At 62.9% G+C, this 21829-nt stretch overlaps 1 protein-coding gene across 4 annotated transcripts in view; it reads right to left on the bottom strand.

Moving 5' to 3' along the window:
- The window catches only part of LOC122377478 (sestrin-2-like), a 61284-nt gene that overhangs the window by 7529 nt on the left and 31926 nt on the right, over positions 1–21829 (bottom strand). For 2 of the 4 annotated variants that reach the window (XM_043357560.1, XM_043357545.1), the window contains exons 2-5: positions 21365–21506; positions 13610–13786; positions 4684–5011; positions 2850–3357 (exon numbers count right to left, since the gene is read on the bottom strand). In XM_043357560.1, the coding sequence (XP_043213495.1) occupies positions 2850–3357; positions 4684–5011; positions 13610–13786; positions 21365–21397 (1046 nt within the window). In that variant the 5' untranslated portion in view covers positions 21398–21506. Of the gene's footprint in view, positions 1–2849; positions 3358–4683; positions 5012–13609; positions 13787–17939; positions 18082–21364; positions 21507–21829 lie in introns of those variants that run through there. The other 2 variants (XM_043357551.1, XM_043357539.1) reach the window with 2 other exon arrangements.

Here is a 21829-nt window from a genome sequence, read left to right as displayed (position 1 = left end):
ATCGCAGTAGAAAAAATAGGGGGACTCAAAATTTCAATCCGTGATTTGACCTTTAAGGTCAAATATTTTTAATAAGGTATATATTAGGGAACTCGAGATTCTGACCCTAGCTATCGAATGCGACCATCAGAAATTGGATCAGACGATCGGTGTAGAAAAAATAGGGGGACTCAAAATTTCAATCCGTGATTTGACCTTTAAGGTCAAATATTTTTAATAAGGTATATATTAGGGAACTCGAGATTCTAACCCTAGCTATCGAATGCGATCATCAGAATTCGGATCGGGCGATCGGTGTAGAAAAAATAGGGGGACTCAAAATTTCAATCCGTGATTTGACCTTTAAGGTCAAATATTTTTAATAAGGTATATATTAGGGAATTCGAGATTCTGACCCTAGCTTTCGAATGCGACCTTCAGAAATCGGATCGGACGATCGGTGTAGGAAAAATCGGGGACTCAATTTGAATCCGTGATTTGACCTTGAAGATGACCTTGAAATTTGAAATGAATACGATATTCGGAATCAGCGTCCCAAACTGCATCGGATAGGTTGGGCTTAGTTGAAATTAGGACTCGACGCTGAATCCGTCGCGGAATACGACGCTAACTTCACGCACGTGAAATGTCATACCTTTCCGTGACTCTTTGGGTATTTCGGGTATTATTATGGAAAAACGTCGCATCACGACACAATTTTACCCTCGAGCCGATGATTTTTTTTTATCTGCCATAAAGCATGTCATACATTGACAGAAATAACTGTTGACTTGTTAGGCAGTTGTTTCTTGAGATCATGGAAGGTCATAAAATTTCAATTCTAGAAGGTACAGCGGGTGCTGATCAGATCTACTACACAATTGTCATTGACCCTTTGAAAGTCTTAAGTCACCCAATGGCCAAGGAAGTTAACCGTCACCCGTATTGGTGTTTTGCCAGCCGCTAATTTATGGGGGGGAGAAATTCGTTGGACCCCTGGGGGTCCAACGAATGTTGGAGGCTAGGGTCCGACCGGCCCCTCCCCGTTTACGTTAGCTGTTATGAAAACGCCAATAGAGGGGCGACGGTTAGCGTTCGATCTTTGAACCCTGAGACCAAACAGGCGTGATGTCTGTCCCATCAAGGGAGACATTAATTCTAAGATAAGGCTTTCTCAGAGGCCCCCATTACCCCCCGCCGAGGGGCTCCATTACCCCCAAAGGGGGCATGCCCCACCATTTGCCGACCCCTGCTCTAATCAATCGCTGCAAGTTTCAAAGCAATCGATTAATCGGTGTAGCTATGACGAGCATTCTCATTTTTTTTCTGAGGTGAGGTCACTTGGCGTGACCTGGTGACCTGACCTAAGGTGACCTGGGTCTGAAATTTTCACAGCATGTGCGGAAAAGATGTACAAACAGGAGTGCCAAAAACGGCGGCGCGGAGCGCCGCCGTTTTTGAGATATCTGCGAAAAACCGCAGGGGGGGGGGCGTGTGTGTTCAAACACCCCCCCACACTTGGGCGCGGGTTAATTAACCCTATTCCTGGCGGGCTACGCCGGGACAAGAAACTGGCGGGGGGGGGGGGGCCGATTCGGCCCCCCCCTGAGATCTCGAGAACGAAGCAAGATAGCGACAAGCGGTAAACGGCATCGGATACGCACGGTCAAGATCTACAATTTTTACAAAGGTCATTTTCAGGTCAGGTCAAAGATGACGTCACAGGGGTCGAAAAAGTCAAAATGGCGGCGCTAGATATGGAGAGAGTTTTTCTCGAATAACTTTCGAATTAGTCAAGATAGGAACAAACTAAGGGCATCATCGTGATCCTCTCGTCAATCTGCATCGAATGATATATATGTTGACCTCGAAAGGTCAAGGTCAAAGGTTGACCTCAGGTCACGTGACCTCGAGGTCATCATGTATATCATTCGATGCGTCTTGACGAGCTGAACACAATGAGACCATCCACGCGTCTGTATCTTGTTCCTGTACGGAGTTATTGGCCAAAACCCTTTGGTGACCTTTGATGACGTCACATGACCTCACAGCTGCCCAACAGCAAAACAGACCTCAAGGTAGTGAAGGTTGATCGTATATGAAGTCATGTATGGTATATGGGGCCATTCCGACCCGTTTTAGTGGTAAAAACAGGGAGTTGATTTTTCCCCCATTGACTTATAATGGGGAGGTCGCGAAACTGACCTGACCTTAGGTCACCGATATCAAAATTCCGAGATATACAAATTGCACATACTGGTACCCTAACTAAAGCCTGAAGAGAAGAAATTGATCGGTCAAAAACTCTAGCTCTGGCGTGATTGCAAACTTTTCTGAGGTAGGGTCACCAAACCGCCTCTGGTGACCTGACCTGAGGTCAGATAAACTCAAAATTTTCAGACATGATGCGTAGAAGCCTTTTGAGAAAAGTCAGAAAATTTGAGCTTCCTAGCTCAACGCGTTTGGGAGAAATAACCAAAAAACCTCAGGGGGGGGGGGGCTCCTGAGGCCCCCCCCCCGCCAGGAATAGGGTTAAAGGCAGACGTCACAGATTCCTGTGCGCTGCCACCGGTGTTCAGTGACCAGTTGTCAGTGACCAGTGGTCGGTGACCAGTGTCAGTGACCAGTGTCAGTGACCAGTGTCAGTGACCAGTGTCAGTGACCAGTTGTCAGTGACCAGTGTCAGTGACCAGTAGTTAATGACCAGTATTTAGTGACCAGCATGTCAGTGACCAGTAGTTAGTGACCAGTGTCAGTGACCAGTAGTTAGTGACCAGTTGTTAGTGACGAGTGATCATCAGTCAGTGACCGGTGATCAGTGACCAGTGGTCAGTCAGCAGTCGATGACCACTGCTCGGCGGCCGGCTCACCTGATGCCGTACAGACACTGGATATATCTCCAGACGGCGCGCCGGAACAGGCCCGTGTCCACGGCGCGGAACGAGCCCATTGTCTGGTAGGTGAGCTGGTAGGCCGTGCGGAACTTGTCGTCCAGCAGCACGCCCACGTCAGAGTACAGCCGGTTCACCAGCGAGAACCCGTGGTCCTCCCAGCTGTAGTCCTGCACGCGGAACGTCGGCACGCTGCTCCCCTCGCCGCGACGGCTAAAGTCCTCGTACGCAAAGTCGGCGTCCTCGACGAAGCGGTCGATGTCGTGTCGCGGCGGCCGCGGCGCCGGCCGGTCGGCCACCACGCCGCCAGAGTCCACCGCCTCGTAGATGACGTTCTTCTGCTCGGGGGTGAGCTGGCCGGCCGACTGGCGCTGCTCGCTCAGGGAGCGCATCTTCTGCATCAGCTGGCGGACGGGCGCGCCGTCCGACGGCGGACCGGAGGCGCACTCGGACGGCTCGGCGGCGCCCGGCGACGACCGCGCCGGGCCTGGCGGACACGGGGACACGGGGACACGGGACGGTCAGCAGCGGACACAGCGGGCACAGCGGGCACAAGGAACGGTCAGCAGCGGACACAGCGGACACAGGGGAACGGGTAGCAGCGGGCACAGCGGACACAGGGATCGGGTTGCAGCGGACACAGGGAACAGTCAGCAACGGACACCGGGGACACAGGGGCACAGGGAACGGGTAGCAATGGACACCGAGGATACAGGGAGCGGGTAGCAACGGACACCAGGGGGACACAGGGAACGGGCAGCAACAGACACAGCGGGCACAGCGAACGGTCAGCAGCGGACACCGGGGACACAGGGGCACGGAGCCAAGCCTGATGGACACCGGGGCACAGGGTGAGCCCTGTCGGACAGCGGAACACGGGGTGAGCCCTGGCGGATACCGGAACACGGGGTGAGCCCTGGCGGATACAGGGACACGGGGTGAGCCCTGGCGGATACCCGGACACGGGGTGAGCCCTGGCGGATACCCGGACACGGGGTGAGCCCTGGTGGACACCGGGACACGGGGTGAGCCCTGGCGGATACCCGGACACGGGGTGAGCCCTGGCGGATACCCGGACACGGGGTGAGCCCTGGCGGATACCCGGACACGGAACGGTCAGCAGGAGACAGCAGCAGACTGTCAGCGGTGACGACACGCCTAGGCACACTGCACACTGCACAGCCAATCAAAGCTCACGCATTTAGCCGGCCTATAACGGCCGATAAACTGAAGTTGGCTCAGCGATATGAGCCGGTTGGTGAACAAAGTATCAGAAGCAGCGGTAGGACCACGATGACGGTGGAAAACAGAACACAATCAGAGCTCTGCTCTGGGGAACGAACTTCTAACCACAAATGGTATAACAGTTACAGCGAATATAAGATTTTTGAAAGGCTGCTGCTGCATCTTACCCTCGCCGTTAACCACAAATGGTATAACGGCGAGGGTAAGATATATGCCGGGAGCCGCCGATGCTTGTCCGTCCGGCCGGCCGCCGGACCCGGCCCGGCAGCTGGGTCGGTGTGCCACTGCTCGGCGACTGCTGGCGCCGACCGCTGGCACACAGGGCGCACTCCCGGGCCGCCGCTGTACCGGCGCAGAACTGTTCTCTGCTGACCAGCCCAGGATCCTTGTCTATCTGCACTATACACCTTGTCTATATGGATCTAAAGCCTGGCCCGTGAGGAGGCTGCACTCACACAGCCTAGCGGGGTGGCTGGTCCGGGGTAAGGGGTCGGGGGACCCAGCCGGGACGGTCCCTGCCCGGGAAGGGACCCAGCGGCGGCGGCGGCGGCGGCGGCGGCGGCCTCACCTTCCGTCTCCGAGTCGGCGGCGCCGTCCGCGTCCAGCGCGCGACAGCCGAGCACGAACGAGCAGAGCGCGTGGTAGTGGGCCAGCACGGTGAGCGCCTGCAGCAGCTCGCCCAGGCTCCAGTTGTCGCGGCCGCGCGCCAGCCGCTCGATGTGCGACCTGTTGAGCAGCCACGGCCGGTGCGCCAGCAGCTTGTTCACCTCGCTGAGGTCGGAGAGCTTTTTGGGCACGTGCTGCAGTCCGTCGAGCCAGCGCTGCTCGCCGCCGCTGGCCACAAACTCCTCCTTGAGCTGGTCGAGCAGCACGTGACACTGGTGGCGGCCCACCGCCTGCGGGCACACGGGCCGGTCAGTCGGACACGGGGGACACGGGGGGGGGGGCACGGGGGCACACACGGACCGGTCTGTTGGACACAACCCGGTCTGCCGGACACGGGGGGCATGGCCCGGACACGGGAGGACACGGGGGGGGACACACGGACCGGTCTGCCGGACACGGGGGCCTCAGCTGATGTCTGAGGCCAGGCCATAGCCAGGCCACTGACAAAGTAGGCGGTGAGAGACAGGCACAGGACACACGCCCTCCCCACCCCTCCCCAGCGGCGCAGTGCCCCTACTCCCTAGCTCCCTCTGCACCGCGATATGAACGGTCTTCGGGCGCCACCCTTCGTCGCCCATTCTGAGCCCAGTCGGGGCAGGGCCAGAGCCCACCCCGAGCAGAGCCAGAGCCCATCCCGAGCAGGGCCAGAGCCCACCCCGAGCAGGGCCAGAGCCCACCCCGAGCAGGGCCAGAGCCCATCCCGAGCAGGGCCAGAGCCCACCCCGGGCAGGGCCAGAGCCCATCCCGAGCAGGGCCAGAGCCCACCCCGGGCAGGGCCAGAGCCCATCCCGAGCAGAGCCAGAGCCCATCCCGAGCAGGGCCAGAGCCCATCCCGAGCAGGGCCCGCGCCGTTGGTGTGGCGTGCCGGCCGCAGCGCACTGTGCAACGCTGCAGCCTCACAGCTGTGTATACACTCAGCCGGAGCACTGTCAAAACAGCAGCGCCGGCGGCCCGGTGCCCGGGGCCGTCGGCCGACGACGCTCAGTGGGGGCCCGGCCGGCCGGTCCGACCCGCGCACCGTTACAGGCTCCCCATGCCGCCAAACATTCCACGGCCGGCACCCGCCGCCCTGCCGACAGCCGGCAAAAACGGCCTGTGGACCCCGGGGGCCGCCGACCGGCACAGGGCGCGCCAGACACACTGTAAACAAGCGCCCTGAGCAGAACACCCTGACTGCTTCGTGCTGCCTACTACACATGCCAGCAGTGCCATTGGTGGCTGACCGAGTGTGGACGGCGCCCGGCGCGTGGCGTCGAGCGGCGCCCCTGTCCGCTGCCGGCCGGCCCTCAGCTGCCCCGAGCGGGCCTGAAGGACCGGCTCCTCCGGCGACTGGCGGCAGCCGCGCCTGCAGCAGGGCGCACGGCGGGTCGACCAGCCCCCGCAAACAGCAGCCTCGGAAGGAGCGCGGTACTGGGGCCGTCAGTGAGGGATGCCGGGCTGCCGTACCAAAGGCTAACCGCTATCCTGAGCCGACGGCAGCTGTGTGTCTCCAGTGCGGCTCGTCCGAGGGCGGCCGACTGAGCGACTCCTGTGGACAGTCATTGTCAGGTCTCCTGGGGCCAGGTAGACAGCCCATGACCACTACACCGGCGCCAGATTCGGCCGCTCGGCCACACTCCCGCATCTGCATAATCCCATATTCACGAGCGGCGTAACGGTGCGGCGGCGGCGGCGGCGGCGACGGCTGCAGCCCGGCGAGGGGCCGCGCCGATCCAGGCCACTGGCTCTGTGCGACTCGGGCGAACCACGCTGCGCCACCGCCGCCTGCCATTGTCGCTGCCCGGCCGACCATCATTTATAACGTGCGGCGCACTAATGGTTGTCACCGGCGCCGGCCCAGCGCCGCGGCGCCGCTCGGTCCGGCTGGCCGGCGGGACACCCGGCGCTCTGCCGCCCCCGTCCCGGCGCTCTGCCGCCCCCGTCCCGGCGCTCTGCCGCCCCCGTCCCGGCGCTCTGCCGCCCCCGTCCCGGCGCTCTGCCGCCCCCGTCCCGGCTGGCCGGCGGGACACCGGGCGCTCCGCCGCCCCCGTCCCGGCGCTCCGCCGCCCCCGTCCCGGCGCTCCGCCGCCCCCGTCCCGGCGCTCTGCCGCCCCCGTCCCGGCGCTCCGCCGCCCCCGTCCCGGCGCTCTGCCGCCCCCGTCCCGGCGCTCTGCCGCCACCGTCCCGGCGCTCCGCCGCCACCGTCCCGGCGCTCTGCCGTCACTCCCCGGCCTCACGTCTCCGCCCAGCCGCCGCCGTCCGTCGGTGCTCTCGGCGCGCGCTCTCGCCCGGCGCCGAGCCCCGCTCCGGGTGCGGCGCAGGGTCGGCGACGGACAACACTCGGCGACGGCCAGCGCCGTCAGAAGGCCTCCCCCGACCGAGAGACGTCACCGCGGGGCTGGTCAGACTCCCGGGCAGACTGCTGCCGTGACCCGGGCAGACTCCCGGGCAGACTGCTGCCGTGACCCGGTCAGACTGCTGAGTACTGCCGTAGACCAGTCACGTGGGCTGGCCTCCTCGGCCCCAGGTGCGTGTGGCGACCCAAAAATTGGCGGTTTGCAAAGGCGTCCGGCGACTGGTACCACTGACGACTAGCTGGCAGTGGCGGCCGGCACAAGGCACAGCAAACGGCTGGTCGGCAGTTTTGGATCCATGGCCGCCGAGCATTTCCAGGCTAACAAACAGACCAGCAGTCAACGCCCGGCCAGCGAGCAGCGACCGACAAACACCGGACCAGCAGTCAACGCCCGGCCAGCGAGCACAGACCGACAAACACCGGACCAGCAGTCAACGCCCGGCCAGCGAGCACAGACCGACAAACACCGGACCAGCAGTCAACGCCCGGCCAGCGAGCACAGACCGACAAACGCCGGCCGGCGACGAGTTTGCCTCGCGCCGTCCGCTACAGGCGGCACCGACAGGAGGCGCGCCAGCAGCGCGTGAAACGCCTGACCACCTCCTTGATGAGTGGAATAGGACGCCCGTCGGCCACCTCCACCCACCATAAAGCATAGCACGTACCTAAGAGCCGAAAGGTGCTGCGATTTAAGCAAGGTTGCTTTTGCACCAATTGGCGATAATTCTTTTGTACGTGTTCTGATTAATGAAATAAATTTATTCTATCTATCTATCTATCTATCTATCTATCTATCTATCTATCTATCTACCAGCGCCACTCGGCGGCGCAGGACCGCTCCGCCGTTCGACGCAGCACCTCCCACCGTCCCGTATACGAATTCAGCATAACCTCCATTACATCCCAACGCTCCTGGCGCTGTGTCACGTGTCGGTCTGCCAGACAGCCTGTCGGTGCAGATCGGACAGTCTGACTGCCAGTCTGTGGACTGACGGAGCGGTCCGGACTGGCGCCGTGGCGCGCGCGCGGTCAGACTGCAATACTGGTCTGACCTGACGGTCCGACACAGATCTATGCCGTGTGACCACTGACCAAATAAGGTCCGACTGGCCGCTGGAGCCGCCCCTCGGCCGGTCGGATGTGGCCCCGATAACGAGCTCTCACTTCCTCTCTGTGAGCACACAGCTGCAAGACTATTTTCGGCGTGTTGCTATGCGGGCTCACAATAACATGTTTTCTGCTCTCGCTGGAAGCGACGGGCTGCTTTGCGGCGGTGAGCTAACACTTTGTATTATTATCCTGTGGAGAATGGAGCCATTGTGGCTGGTTTTCGGCGCTCGTCGTCAGCGTGTCACCGTTTGCCGGGAGGGATGGTCTGGCCGGCCGCTGCACCCTGTCTACCGACACGGGCGGGCCGGCCGCTGCACCCGGTCTACCGACACGGGCGGGCCGGCCGCTGTACCCTGTCTACCGATACGGGCGGGCCGGCCTCTGTACCCTGTCTACCGAGTTACCGACACGGGCGGGCCGGCCGCTGTACCCTATACTGACACGGGCGGGCCGGCCGCTGCACCCTGTCTACCGACACGGGCGGGCCGGCGGCAGCGGCAGGACTCTAGCCGGCCGGACCACGGTGGTACGCGGTACACACGCCGCTCTCGCCCACCGCCTTTCACGCACATGCAGCCGCGGCGGCGGCGGCGTGACGTCACACACGCAGCCGCGGCGGCGGCGTGACGTCACCGGTGGCGCCACCGGATCAGGTGAGCGGCCGGCCGGACCGGTACCGGTCGGCCCGGCCCGGCAGCTGGTGACCCGGCAGCCGGCGGCGTCTCTCCCACGGCCGCCGCAGAGACCTGGCCCGTCCTCCAACTAGGACGCGTCCTTTATCCCGGTTCTGCAGCTAGGGGGCGTCCTTACTCGATCGCGACCCTCGATAAAGCTCCTCCAGGTCAAACCTTCATCTGCCCAGCCCACTCAGTCGGCACGATGTGCGCCTGAAGCCGCCGCGGGACTGAGGAGCCGCCTCTGTCCCTGCTGCGGGTGCGGCGTCGGCGGGCGGCTCCCCACTGCTCTCGGCCGCGCTGGAGGTCTCAGGACATGGCCCGACGCTCCAGCCGGGACGACGGCAGCTCCACGCGGAAGTCACTGGAGGTCGGGGACGGCGGTGCTATACACTGGCGGCTGTCCGGGGCGCTCGCTGGCCAGGCTGAGCCGCGCCGGTCGCCGGTCGGGACGTTAGGACAGCACCTGTCGAGATGGGCGGTCGCGGCCCGGGGTTCTGGTCCGGCCGGTCGCGGGGGATAGAGACGGCGGTCTGGGTCCACCGAGCCGACAGCGACCGTCCACTGCGGCTCCCCGGCCTGGCGCGGGCGTGAGCCGCCGGACCGCCGCGCCGAGGAGGCAGAGCTCCCCGCCGGCAGCCGCGGGCGGCGCCCCACCGCCGGCCGCGCTGCGCCGGCCAGCGGTGGGCGGTGGGCGGTGCGCTCGCACGCGGCAGCTCCCTTTGTCCAGTGACCTTGAGAGGAGCGCCGGCCGCCGCCCGGCAACAAGCGCCGCCGCCGGCCGCCGGCTCCAGGCCGACTGCGAATGGGGAGTCGCCGTCGGTACCGGGACCGGGCCGACTGCGAGTGGGGAGCCGCCGCCGTCGGCACTCGGACCGTGCATCCAGCGCCAATCCCATCGCCGATAAACCGCCGCCGACACGAGAGCTCAGGCCACGGCGCGCCGCACCGCCCCACTCTCGCTCTCACTGGGGCTGGGGCGAGACAAAGGCGCTGGCCGGCGCGGCGTCTGCGAGCGGCTGGCCGGCGTCCGGCGCCCCGCTCGCTGCAGCCGCCCCGCAACCAGACAGGCGGACGGCGAGCACCGCGCACAGCAACGGACGCCGCTGGCCGGCGGCGCTCCGCCGTACCCGCCGCTCTCTCCGCCGTACCCCGCCGCTCTCTCCGCCGTACCCGCCGCTCTCTCCGCCGTACCCGTGCTCTCTCCGCCGTGCCCCGCCGCTCTCTCCGCCGTACCCCGCTGCCCTCCCCGCCGCCAAACGGGCCTGTTGTGGCGGCCGCCGCCGGCCGGCCGAGCTGCTCGGGGCGTCGTTCCACCGAGCAGGACAGGCGACAGCCGGCGGACAGCCGACAGCCCGCCGCTCTGGCGCCGCAAAAACACGTCCGGCATGGCGGTCAAGGTCCGCCGGCGACCGGGCCGCGCAGCGGAGCCCTCCGCCCGCGGAGAGGAGCCGCGTCGGACCAACACCGAACCAGGCACGACAGCGGACCGACGGCCAGACACGCGAGACGACGTCTCGGCGGCAGTGAGCAGCACCCGGCCCGTACCTCAGTCCCCGCACCGCCCGGCGAATTGTGCCGCGGCCCGGCTCACTGTGCCGCAGCTGGGCTCACTGTGCTGAGGCACAGCCCGGCTCACTGTGCCGCAGTCCTGCTCATTGTGCCGCAGTCCTGCTCACTGTGCCGCAGTCCTGCTCACTGTGCCACGGTCCGGCTCACTGTGCCACGGTCCGGCTCACTGTGCCACAGTCCGGCTCACTGTGCCGCAGCTGGGCTCACTGTGCTGAGGCACATTCCGGCTCACTGTGCCACGGTCCGGCTCACTGTGCCACAGTCCGGCTCACTGTCTCCCACAGACACAGGCAGTCTGACAGACCCAGGTCCCGCCGGCAGTCTGACCAACCCAGGCCCAGCCGACAGTCTGACAGACTCAGGCCCAGCCGGCAGTCTACATACAGACCCAGGCAGTCTGACCAACCCAGGCCCAGCCGGCAGTCTGACAGACCCAGGCCCGGCCCAGCCGGCAGGTCACACACACGGTGTATGGTGGTGTTTTAGGGCGCACCAGCAACGAGGCTATATGGGGTCACACACACACGGCTCCAGTCCCATTTGCCGCAGCTCAGTGTTGAAGCCAACACTATTGGCCTCGCATAAGCTCAGGTACGGCAGCGCGGCTGCCCTGGGTGGCGTTTCACCGATGATAGCCGCACGCTGCTATTACACGTGTCAAATTGGGTTTCCATGGAGACGTCAACATCAACAAGCCCATTGCTCCAACACTACCACAAGTATGACGTCAGCTCGCGAAGTGGAATAGCAGCGTGCTGCCATGTGCTGCTATCACCGGTGAAACACCACCCTGTACGCACACGGGGGGGGGGGGGGCTGTTTGCTGCCTCCGCGATCCCCGGGTGGTCCCCCCCCCCCCCCCCAGCCAGTGAGGGAACGGGCGGCCACGGACCGCGGCCAGCCGGGCGGAAACCGAAAACAGCTGATACGCAACCGAAGTCGTGACGTCACGATAAGTGGCTGGGGCATAATCAGCTGACGGCCCCGTGCTAAAGCAATGGGGCAATATTTTGCCGATCTTTCCCAAGAAAACTGGACCTAGTTAGATAGTTTTAGTAGCTGAATTTAGGACAACGATGTATGATCTATTTTTCTATGAAAAAATATTGCAAAATCTAATAACGCAAAGCACAAAATTTCGTGAAAACCTAATTGGCGGCGAAGTTGACGCAGAAATACAAAACATTTTAGATCAAGAGGTTTAAAATAATGGATTTAAAATACAAAATATTTTCAAAATAACTTATATGGTGAATTTTCTCCTTTGCTTTTTACAAATAAAAAATATTTATCCAGCTCAAACTCAAATATGTCAAACCTTACGCATCAAAATCCTCCTGACGCGGTCACAGTTCGCATCTCAAGGTCATGTATTTGGTGCGTCAAGTTCGCCGCCCGTAACAATTTCGCGAAATTCGGTCCTTTTCGCTTTGAAACATAGCATTTTTTGGGCGTAGAAAAATAGAATATACTCAGTTTACCTAGAAACTGGCCCCCAAACTATATAACTAGGTCCAGTTTGTTCTAAAAATGCTGATAAAATTTCGTCCCATTGCTTTAACACAGGGCCGTCAGCTGATTATGCCCCAGCCACTAGTCATGACGTCACACTTCGGTTGCGTATTGTGGGCGCCAACAGCTGACTGCGCCGGCCGCACCAGCTGATGGCGGTCGGAGGAAGCGGTCACGACTGCGGGAAGAGGCGGGAACGCGCGGCGGGCAGGGACTGGGAGAGCGCACAGATACTGGGGGGGGGGGGGGGGGGCGCAGAGAGTGGAAGGGCGCGCAGGGGAGGGGAACGTAGATACCGGAAGTGGGAGGACGCGGAGACTGGGAGGGGAGGACGAGGAGACTGGGAGAGGAGGACGCGGAGACTGGGAGGGGAGGACGGGCGCAGAGACTGGGAGTGGGAGGACGAGGAGACCGGGAGGGGAGGACACGGAGACGAGGAGGGGAGGGCGCAGAGACGAGGAGGGGAGCGCAGAGATGCATAAACCGGGAGGGCCCGCCGAGCGGTTCTGAAAAAACATTCGCCAACTGGTGCTGCCCGAGCACCGGGCACAGAGCCGGGCCGGGTCGGGCCGGGCCATCAGCGTGACCGAACGGTCGGCTGTAAGCCACCGCGCCGGCCGGCGCGCTCTGTGAGCCACCCGCGGCACCGGCCGCCGCGCTGTGGCGTACAGCCTCGCCCGCGCACCAACTACTATGGACGTCAAACCCCTTGAGACCCCACTTTTTTGCGATAATTTTTAAATGCGTCAACTCTCGTTGACAATATGCTGGCAATGTGTGTTTCAGAACCTGCCGAAACTTTTATTACTAAGGTATTTCGACGCCAAACTATTATGAAAGGTACTTCTCATTCACTCGTAATGTTAAATTTCACGGAACGAATCTGCTGTTTGGGTAGAGGCTACGCGCTCATGGGGCGGAGCCACGTAATGACGTCAGCGCTAAGCTCCGCCCTACCCCTCCGGCGCTGCTTGCCCGGCGATCGGTCACTCGCGTCTCTCGCTCCATTCAGGCTTGATAGTGGGCGGTAGCTGGTAGCGGTAGTGGGCGCTGGTAGATGACATTAAGAGCAGATGGCGCTGGTGGCGGGGCTCGAGTGTGGCCGAGCGCAAGCCTCTGCCCGGGCCTGAATTGACCTTAGCATTACGAGTGAATGAGAAGTACCTTTCATAATCGTTTGGCGTCAAAATACCTTAGTAATAAAAGTTTCGGCAGGTTCTGAAACACACATTGCCAGAATATTGTCAACAAGAGTTGACGCATTTAAAAAGTATCGCAAAAAAGTGGGGTCTCAAGGGGTTTGACGTCCATAGTAGGTCGTCCCAAATGAGCGCAATTGAGCCGAGCACTGCCTGCACACCGAGCACCGTTAGGCGCACTCGGGCTCGGCTCGGTGCGACAGTTGCTGGGGCCGCTACACGTCACCGCTCACACCGGGCTGCGGCGGTGGCGCCCGGGTCCCAGTGGCCTCTCACAGAGTCACAGGACAGCACGCGGCAGTGGCGCCCGGGTCCCAGAGGCCTCTCACAGAGTCAGAGGACAGCACGCGGCAGTCGGACCGCCTCCGGCGGCGCTACCGCGGGGACCGAGCAGAGCACGGTGCCGCTCCACCGGCCACTACTCACCATGATGGCCACGTAGTGTCTCATGTCGAACGCCAGCGGGCCGTCCCCGCGCATCAGGAAGTGGTGTGCGCGCGAGAACACGGCCAGGTACTCGGGGTGCGCGGCCATCGAGCGCTGCGCAGGGTCCGCGCCGGCGCCCGGCTCGGTGGCCGGCGGCGGCGGCGGTAGCGGCGTCAGCTGCCGGCGCACAGGTCACACGGCCCGGTCAGAGACGGGTACACGGCACGGTACACAGGTCACACGGCACGGTACACAGGTCACACGGCACGGTCAGAGACGGGTACCTACACTGCACGGTACACAGGTCACACGGCACGGTACACAGGTCACACGGCCCGGTCAGGGGAGGGTACACTGCACGGTACACAGGTCACACGGCACGGTCAGACGGGTACACTGCACGGTACACAGGTCACACGGCACGGTCAGAGACAGGTACACGGCACGGTACACAGGTCACACGGCCCGGTCAGACGGGTACACTGCACGGTACACAGGTCACACGGCACGGTCAGAGACGGGTACACTGCACGGTACACAGGTCACACGGCACGGTCAGAGACGGGTACACTGCACGGTACACAGGTCACACGGCCCGGTCAGACGGGTACACTGCACGGTACACAGGTCACACGGCCCGGGCAGAGACGGGTACACTGCACGGTACACAGGTCACACGGCCCGGTCAGACGGGTACACTGCACGGTACACAGGTCACACGGCACGGTCAGAGACGGGTGCCTACACTGCACGGTACACAGGTCACACGGCACGGTCAGAGACGGGTACACTGCACGGTACACAGGTCACACGGCACGGTACACAGGTCACACGGCCCGGTCAGGGGGGGGGGGGTACACTGCACGGTACACAGGTCACACTGCACGGTACACAGGGTACACTGCACGGTACACAGGTCACACGGCACGGTCAAGGACAGGTATGTCGGGTATTCGGGGAACACATAAGTCAGGCTCAGGTCAGTCTGGGCGGGACCCACGGTGGCGGTTCCAGTCATGGTCACGTCTGACTCAGGTCAGTTTGTCGGGGACCCCTGGCTCAGGTCCCTCTGTCTGTCGGTGACCCCTGGCTCAGGTCCCTCTTTCTGCCGGTGACCCTTGCTCAGGTCAGTCTGTCTGCCGGGGACCCCTGGCTCAGGTCCCTCTGTCTGCCGGTGACCCTTGCTCAGGTCAGTCTGTCTGCCGGTGACCGCACCCCTGGCTCAGGTCAGTCATCTGTTGGTGACCCCTGCCTCAGGTCAGTCTGTCTGCCGGTGACCCCTGCTCAGGTCAGTCTGTCGGGGACGCTCAGCCCGTCTGTCGGGGACCCGGGGACGCTCAGTCCGTCTGTCGGTGATCCCACCCCTGCTCAGGTCAGAGTGTCTGCCGGAGACCCCTGGCTCAGGGCAGTCTGTCTGTTGGTGACCCTGGCTCAGCTCAGTCTGTCTGCCGGTGACCCTGGGATGCTCAGTCCGTCTGTCGGGGACCCGGGCACGCTCAGTCTGTCTGTCGGTGACCCCTGGCTCAGGTCAGTCTGTCTGCCGGGGACCCGGGGATGCTCAGTCCGTCTGTCGGTGACCCCTGGCTCAGGTCAGTCTGTCTGCCGGGGACCCGGGGATGCTCAGTCCGTCTGTCGGTGACCCCTGGCTCAGGTCAGTCTGTCTGCCGGGGACCCGGGGATGCTCAGTCCGTCTGTCGGTGACCCTGGCTCAGGTCAGTCTGTCTGCCGGGGACCCGGGGATGCTCAGTCCGTCTGTCGGTGACCCTGGCTCAGGTCAGTCTGTTTGTCGGTGGCCCGGGGACGCTCAGTCTGTCTATCGGTGACCCCACCCCTGCTCAGGTCCCTCTGTCTGCCGGTGACCCCTGGCTCAGGTCAGTGCGTCTGTCGGTGACCCCTGCTCAGGTCAGTCTGTCTGCCGGTGACCCCTGGCTCAGGTCAGTCTGTCTGCCGGTGACCCCTGCCTCAGCTCAGTCCGTCTGTCGGGGACCCCTGGCTCAGGTCAGTCCGTCTGCCGGGGACCCGGGGATGCTCAGTCCGTCTGTCGGTGACCCCTGGCTCAGGTCAGTCCGTCTGCCGGGGACCCGGGCACGCTCAATCCGTCTGTCGGTGACCCCTGCTCAGGTCAGTCTGTTTGTCGGTGGCCCGGGGACGCTCAGTCTGTCTATCGGTGACCCCTGGCTCAGGTCAGTCTGTCTGCCGGGGACCCGGGCACGCTCAGTCCGTCTGTCGGTGACCCCTGCTCAGGTCAGTCTGTCGGGGACGCTCAGTCCGTCTGCCGGGGACCCGGGAACGCTCAGTCCGTCTGCCGGGGACCCGGGAACGCTCGCTCCGTCTGCCGGGGACCCGGGCACGCTCAGTCCGGTCGGTGAACCCCGCTCAGGCGCCAGCGATAAGGCGCTCCTGGTTGTCGCAGATAAGATAGGGCGCGACAGTGCCTGGCGGCGCAAACAAACATGTTTGCGACACAAACGGGCTAAAACCAGCGGCGTGCTGGAAAACAGAGTGCCTCGTCTCCTGGGGCACACGAAGTGTGCTGGTTCTCCCTGATGCGGTCAAAATGACATTTTCTAAAAAAAAAAAATGATATTTTCTTTAAGAATTCCATACTTATGACACAATGAGATGAACATTCATAAAAATCTTGCGCAGGTCACTAACTGTGAGCCACTTCTCCCACTGACGACTTATCACTTAGCAACATATGGCTGTAAAGTAAAAAAAAAAAGTGCCGATCGCACCGTAATCTTGGATCGCACCACTCCATAGCGAGTCGGCCTTGCGGCTGATTTACGGGTGCCGGTAGCCGGGGGAAGGGGGAAAGGGGAAGGGGGAAGGGCGAAGGGCGGTAGAAGGTAGCATGCCTCCGGGAGACCCTATCATGTCCTCTGCTAACGGGAATATCTAGTGCTGCTCGGGAGACGTGCGTATTCCCGCCGCCGTCCGCGGCCTGCTCTCGGATCGACATGGCGTCCATGTGTCCAGTGCTCAGCCTATACCTACTAACACAGCCGGAGCCGGGGCCCAGAGCTCCCGCACTGGGCAGTGGCGCCTGCACCTATAACCTAACACGGCCGGAGCCGGGGCCCAGAGCTCCCGCACTGGGCAGTGGCGCCTGTACACCTATAACCCAACACGGCCGGAGCCGGGGTCCGGAGCTCCCGTGCTGCTCCCGCACTGGACAGTGGCCAGTCCATCGCGGCCCTCCTGGCCAGCCTACTGCGCGGCGGCCCGGCATTACATAACGCCGAGACGACTCTGCCAGCTCCGGCGTTCGAGACTGCTCGGTCCTCCGCGACCTGCGCAGCGCGGCGGGACGGTTCCTGAGCGGAGGACCGGCCGCGCTGCCGACGACGACGTGTGAGCTGTGGTGCCGACCGGACGCAGGGGCCGCCGGCGCCTAGCGACCGGGTAAACGAAAACGACCCAGCCGGGGATTGACGCCGTCCAGTTAACAGCGGACACCGTCTAGTTAACAGAGGACACCGTTCGGCCAACGCAGGACACCGTCTAGTTAACAGAGGACACCAACCAATCAACACAGCACACCGTTCGGTCCACACATAGCACCGTCTAGTTAGCAGAGGACACCGTCCAGTCAACACAGGACACCGTCCGTCCAGTTAACCCACAACACCGTCCAGTCAACACAGCACACCGTTCGGTCCACATAGGGCACCGTTCGGTCCACACAGGGCACCGTCTAGTTAACGGTGTCCTCTGTTACAGAGGACACCGTCTAGTTAACAGAGGGCACCGTCCAGTCGGCACAGGACACCAACCGGTCAACACAGGTCAAATGACACCATTCAGTCCTAGTCCAGTCCAACAGAGGACACTGTGGCCAGTCCTACCCGGGGCCGGCGGCGCGGCGCGGCACAGAAGCGCCGGCCGGTGCGGTCTGATGTTTATCTGGAATGTTCTGGACCGATAGCGAGCCGTCTGGGCGACAGCGCCAGTGGTGACCGGGCGGCCGGTTATTTTCCACCGGCCCGCCGCCCCCACCGCCGCGCCGGCCGGCGGGACTGACTAGAGCCGCCCCCATCAACCCGGCGGGACTGACCGGAGCTGCCCCACCAGCCCGTCCCAGTCTGTGCCGGTCACTGGTTAACAGTCAGTGTCTCGCTATTCGCTAACAATACCCGCATCGGCCAGCACGACCACGATTCAGACGGGCATCTCCTCAGGGATCTGTCAAGTGGCGTCGAGATGAGACGAGGCACAACGGCGGAGGACCAGCCGACCTTCAGCGCTACACCAAGGGCCGCACACTGCCCTGTGGCGACTGGCGACCTGGCAGGCCGGGCGCCACCCCGCCGTTCCGAGTACTCACGTCTGGATGGTGAGCGGGCGGCGACCCGCGCGGCGCGGCCGGCGCCTGGCCCGGCCCGACAGCCAACGTCTCCGGCTCCGCGACCATCCCCGCACTGCTCGCTCGGCGGCCGCTCAGGCCCGACTGGCGGCCGGCGGCGCACATCGACCGGTCCCACTCCCCGCCCCGCCCCGCCCCACCGGCCGGCCGCCGCGGCCCGGGCCGGACCGACAGCCGGCTGCCGTTCTCAGAGACTGGGCGTCTCTCCCTCGTCACCCCACTGTGGTGCGCCGCCGGTCCCGGTCCCCCGGACATCTCCTAGTCGGGAGATGTCCCAGGAGAGGCTGCCGGGCGGCATTGGCACGCGCCGCGCTGGTCCGCCGGTGAGCTGACGACACCTCTGAGCGCGCCGGCGGTCAGCTTTCGTCAGCGGCGTCCGCGAGCTGCGCGCGCCGCGCTGTCCACCGCCCGCGCCCCGCACATGACGGACGGCGGCGCCAGCCACGCGGCGCCGGCGTGGCGCGCCGAGGACACTCGGTCGGAGCCGAGGACCGGTGGGGACGGCGGACCTGCTGCCGACACGGACCGGCCGGCTGGCCAGGAGCAGCAGACGCCACTCACGGCCGCGCTGACCGATGAAGGCAACGCACAGCCACCGTTCTCGGGGCCGGCAACAGCGGCACGTGCCGCCGGCCCGCCCAGCCTGACACGCCGTGCTACCTCGGCCGGACAAACTGGGGACCGGCCCGGACCGGCGTCACCCCGGGACCGGGCCCTCCCCGCAGCCGCCAGACGGCAGCGTTCTCGTCACCGGCCACCGCTGCGCCGGGTCAAACAGAGCGGCGCCGACGGCATCGACAGGTCACTGGCTGGCGCCCGGCCGCCGGACTGACAGGTCACCGACCGGCGTCCACCGCCGGACTGACAGGACACCGACCGGCGTCCACCGCCGGACTGACAGGTCACCGACCGGCGCCCACCGTCGGACTGACAGGTCACCGGCAGGCGCGGCGCCTGGCCGCTCGCAAGCACCTTCCTCTGACGCGGACCAGCCGGCCGCTCTCCGGTTTCCGTGCCCTCGCCGGCAGCTGACGGTCCCGTTTCTCGGTCCCGTCTTTGGTACGCCAGAGCTGCCGCGGCCCCGGCGGTGACAGCTCGGCTGTCTGGCGCGCTGCCGCCGACCCAGGCGTAAACAGCGAGCCCGGCCGCCGGCGCCGCGGTCGGCAGTCGTCATGGACGCAAACAACCACGTCGTGGCCGGTGGTCAGGGGCCGGACCTGCTGCGGTCCGGGGGGGGGGGGGGGGGCGACTGCCAGTCCGCGGCAGGAACCGTGCCGGAGACAGGTGGTGGGGACTGGAGACCAGACGACTGGCGACCGACGGGCCGCCCACCGACCGGACAGGACAGGCCCGCCGGCACTGGTCTTAACATCGCCGGCACTGACTAGTGACTTCAGTATCGCAGTAACTGGAATCAGCACCGCCGGCACTGGTCTCAGAATCACAGCTACTGTAATCGGCACCGCCGGCACTGGATTCAGCACCATCGACATCGCGCGGTGAGAGACGAGAGTCGTGGATGGAGGACCGACAGGTCAGCGGCATCACGAGATAATATCGGGGCTTCGCGGCCCATTTGTCAGCCACAGTAATCTATTACCACGTGCTGCTATAAATATGCAGCCAGGCCGGTACGGAGGCTAGCCGCCGGCGCTGAAAAGAGCGGAGGGCCGGCCCAGCGTCGGGCGGCTGTCTGCCGGGTCGGCCAGTGTCCGGCCATTGATCCAGACACTGACCAGCGGCTGTCACCGGGACGGGTCAGCTCCAGCGCCGCGCGGCCGCCGGCCCGCTCTCCGTCCGCGACAGGTCTTTGTTCCGGCGGCGGGTCACCGCAGCCCGGTCACGGAGGGTCGGCGCCGGTCACCGAGGCCCGCGCGCCGGTTACCGAAGCCCGCGCGCCGGCCGCCGGCTGTTGCCACCCGTCCAGCTATCGGCGCGGTCGGCCCTCGCGGCCGTCGGCGCCGCGGTGCCGGCCGAACACAGAGAGACTGCAGCGGCGGCTGAGAGGGATCGGACGTCCCGACAGCCGCGGCCCCGAGACCGAGTCGGCGTGACAACACCGGCACACCGTCCGACATGCCGGCAGGACGGCAACCGTGTGAGAAAATGGTAATACAAATAGTTAATCCACGAGGAAATGACAGGGACGGTTCCTGCTTCTGCAGAGATAGGTACAGCGCGGCAGTGGGTCGGTGCACGTCTCGTGAGTCCTGTATAAATGTCAAACAGGTGACGGCGCGAAATTTGTAGCAGCTTCACGTGCAGCTGCTGCGCTACGAGACACGGAGTGTTTCGTACCTCTATACCTCCAATACTACGGTAGTGTGTAACAAGTATGAAACCAAAAGCGCCAACAGCGCGCAGCGCTCCGTAAAACACGGCCATGATTGCAATGGGCAAATGTTTGATGTTACAGCTGTGATCTCGACTCTATGAAGGGTCAAGTTGAGCGGTTTCTGGCCAGGCTGGTCGCCATACGCGAGTTCTGGCAGTCAGGGAAGTGTGTTATGCCGTCACTCGTGACTCTGCGTCGAGTATGTAGTTCATAACGCAACCGGCTGACCGGCCGAACGAGTCCGTGCCGGTCGGCAGGCGGTGGAGCGATGTCTCCCCGTCCGGCGTCCGCTGTGCTCGACCCGCCCCTACCTGCTGCGGAGGCGCCATCACCGCCCCCGCCGGTCGGAGTGGTGTTTCACCGACGCTGCCAGCGCATTTCGCGAGCTGACGTCACACTTGTGGTAGTGTTGGAGCTATGGGCTTGTTGATGTTTCCATGCAAACCCAAATTGCCACGTGTGCTGGCAGCGCGCTGGCAGCGTCGGTGAAACCAAGATACCTATAGGAAACACCGAACACCGGGTGAAACACCGCCCGGGGAGCGGTGGCGGGCCAGGAAAACGTGACACGGGGAGGATGGGCGGCACCAGCCGGCCATTCCGCTCCACTCGGCGGGAGACGGCGGTGCACCTCAGACCTCTGTCACCAGCAGTCCATTGTATGAGTGACCGTGGCCCGACTAACCAGCCAGCCAAGGGATTTGAACAGTAACTACGTGCTGTTCCAATAGGCATCTGATGCAAGTGCGAGGCTTGAGCATTATACAAACCTGAGATAACAGAGTGCCACTAGTCCAACGGAACAGACATTTCCAGGGGCTGACGGTAGCGGTGCTCCCTTCAGATATGAAGGGGGGGGGGGGAGTCCGCCGGTCCCCTCGCTGACTTCGCCTCGCTACGGCCCACCACCAACCTCAGCCATACCAGCCAGAAGGCTCATAAACCGGGCGCCCGTCGTGCCTCGAACCCGGGACTGTTGTAACTGGGACGGACCAAGCGGAGTCCAACACTGTGCTGACAGGGAACCGGCAATTGCTGCGCAGTAACTTACCGATGTGACAGAAGTGTTGACTAGAGATCCCATTGCTGGTATACTTGCTGGAAGACCTCCACTTGGGGTCTTCCACTTTTGCTGGCACAGGAATCCTTCTTAGGTACTATTTTTTCTTGCAATGGGAGCTGTAGCAGAGCCCCTGTAATCAACATGGGGGTGGTACTAGATACTAACTATCAAGACCTGTCATCAGTTTCTACCGCTGCCTCACACTATGTATGTTAATGTAGGTAGCTGTTCAAAAATGAATGACTACTCTGTAATGAATGAAGAGTTTTCAGAACAGAGCTTGCAAAATGAACATAAAATTAAATTGGTAATGGATCACCAGATTTATACAGCCATGGACAGGTACAACAAAGGTGGGCTTTCCAGTAGCGGCGGAACACCTTCAATTAAGGGGGAGGGCACTGCCAAATTTTGGTCCCATTCTTTCCATGCAACACCCAATGGAAAGACCCA

This window comes from Amphibalanus amphitrite, unplaced genomic scaffold (genome assembly GCF_019059575.1).
Source record: "Amphibalanus amphitrite isolate SeventyFive unplaced genomic scaffold, NRLGWU_Aamphi_draft 000006F_arrow, whole genome shotgun sequence".
Taxonomy (NCBI): Eukaryota; Metazoa; Arthropoda; class Thecostraca; order Balanomorpha; family Balanidae; genus Amphibalanus; species Amphibalanus amphitrite.
The sequence above is the reverse complement of the archived record's forward strand: the minus strand, read 5'-3'. Positions and strand labels throughout refer to the sequence as shown.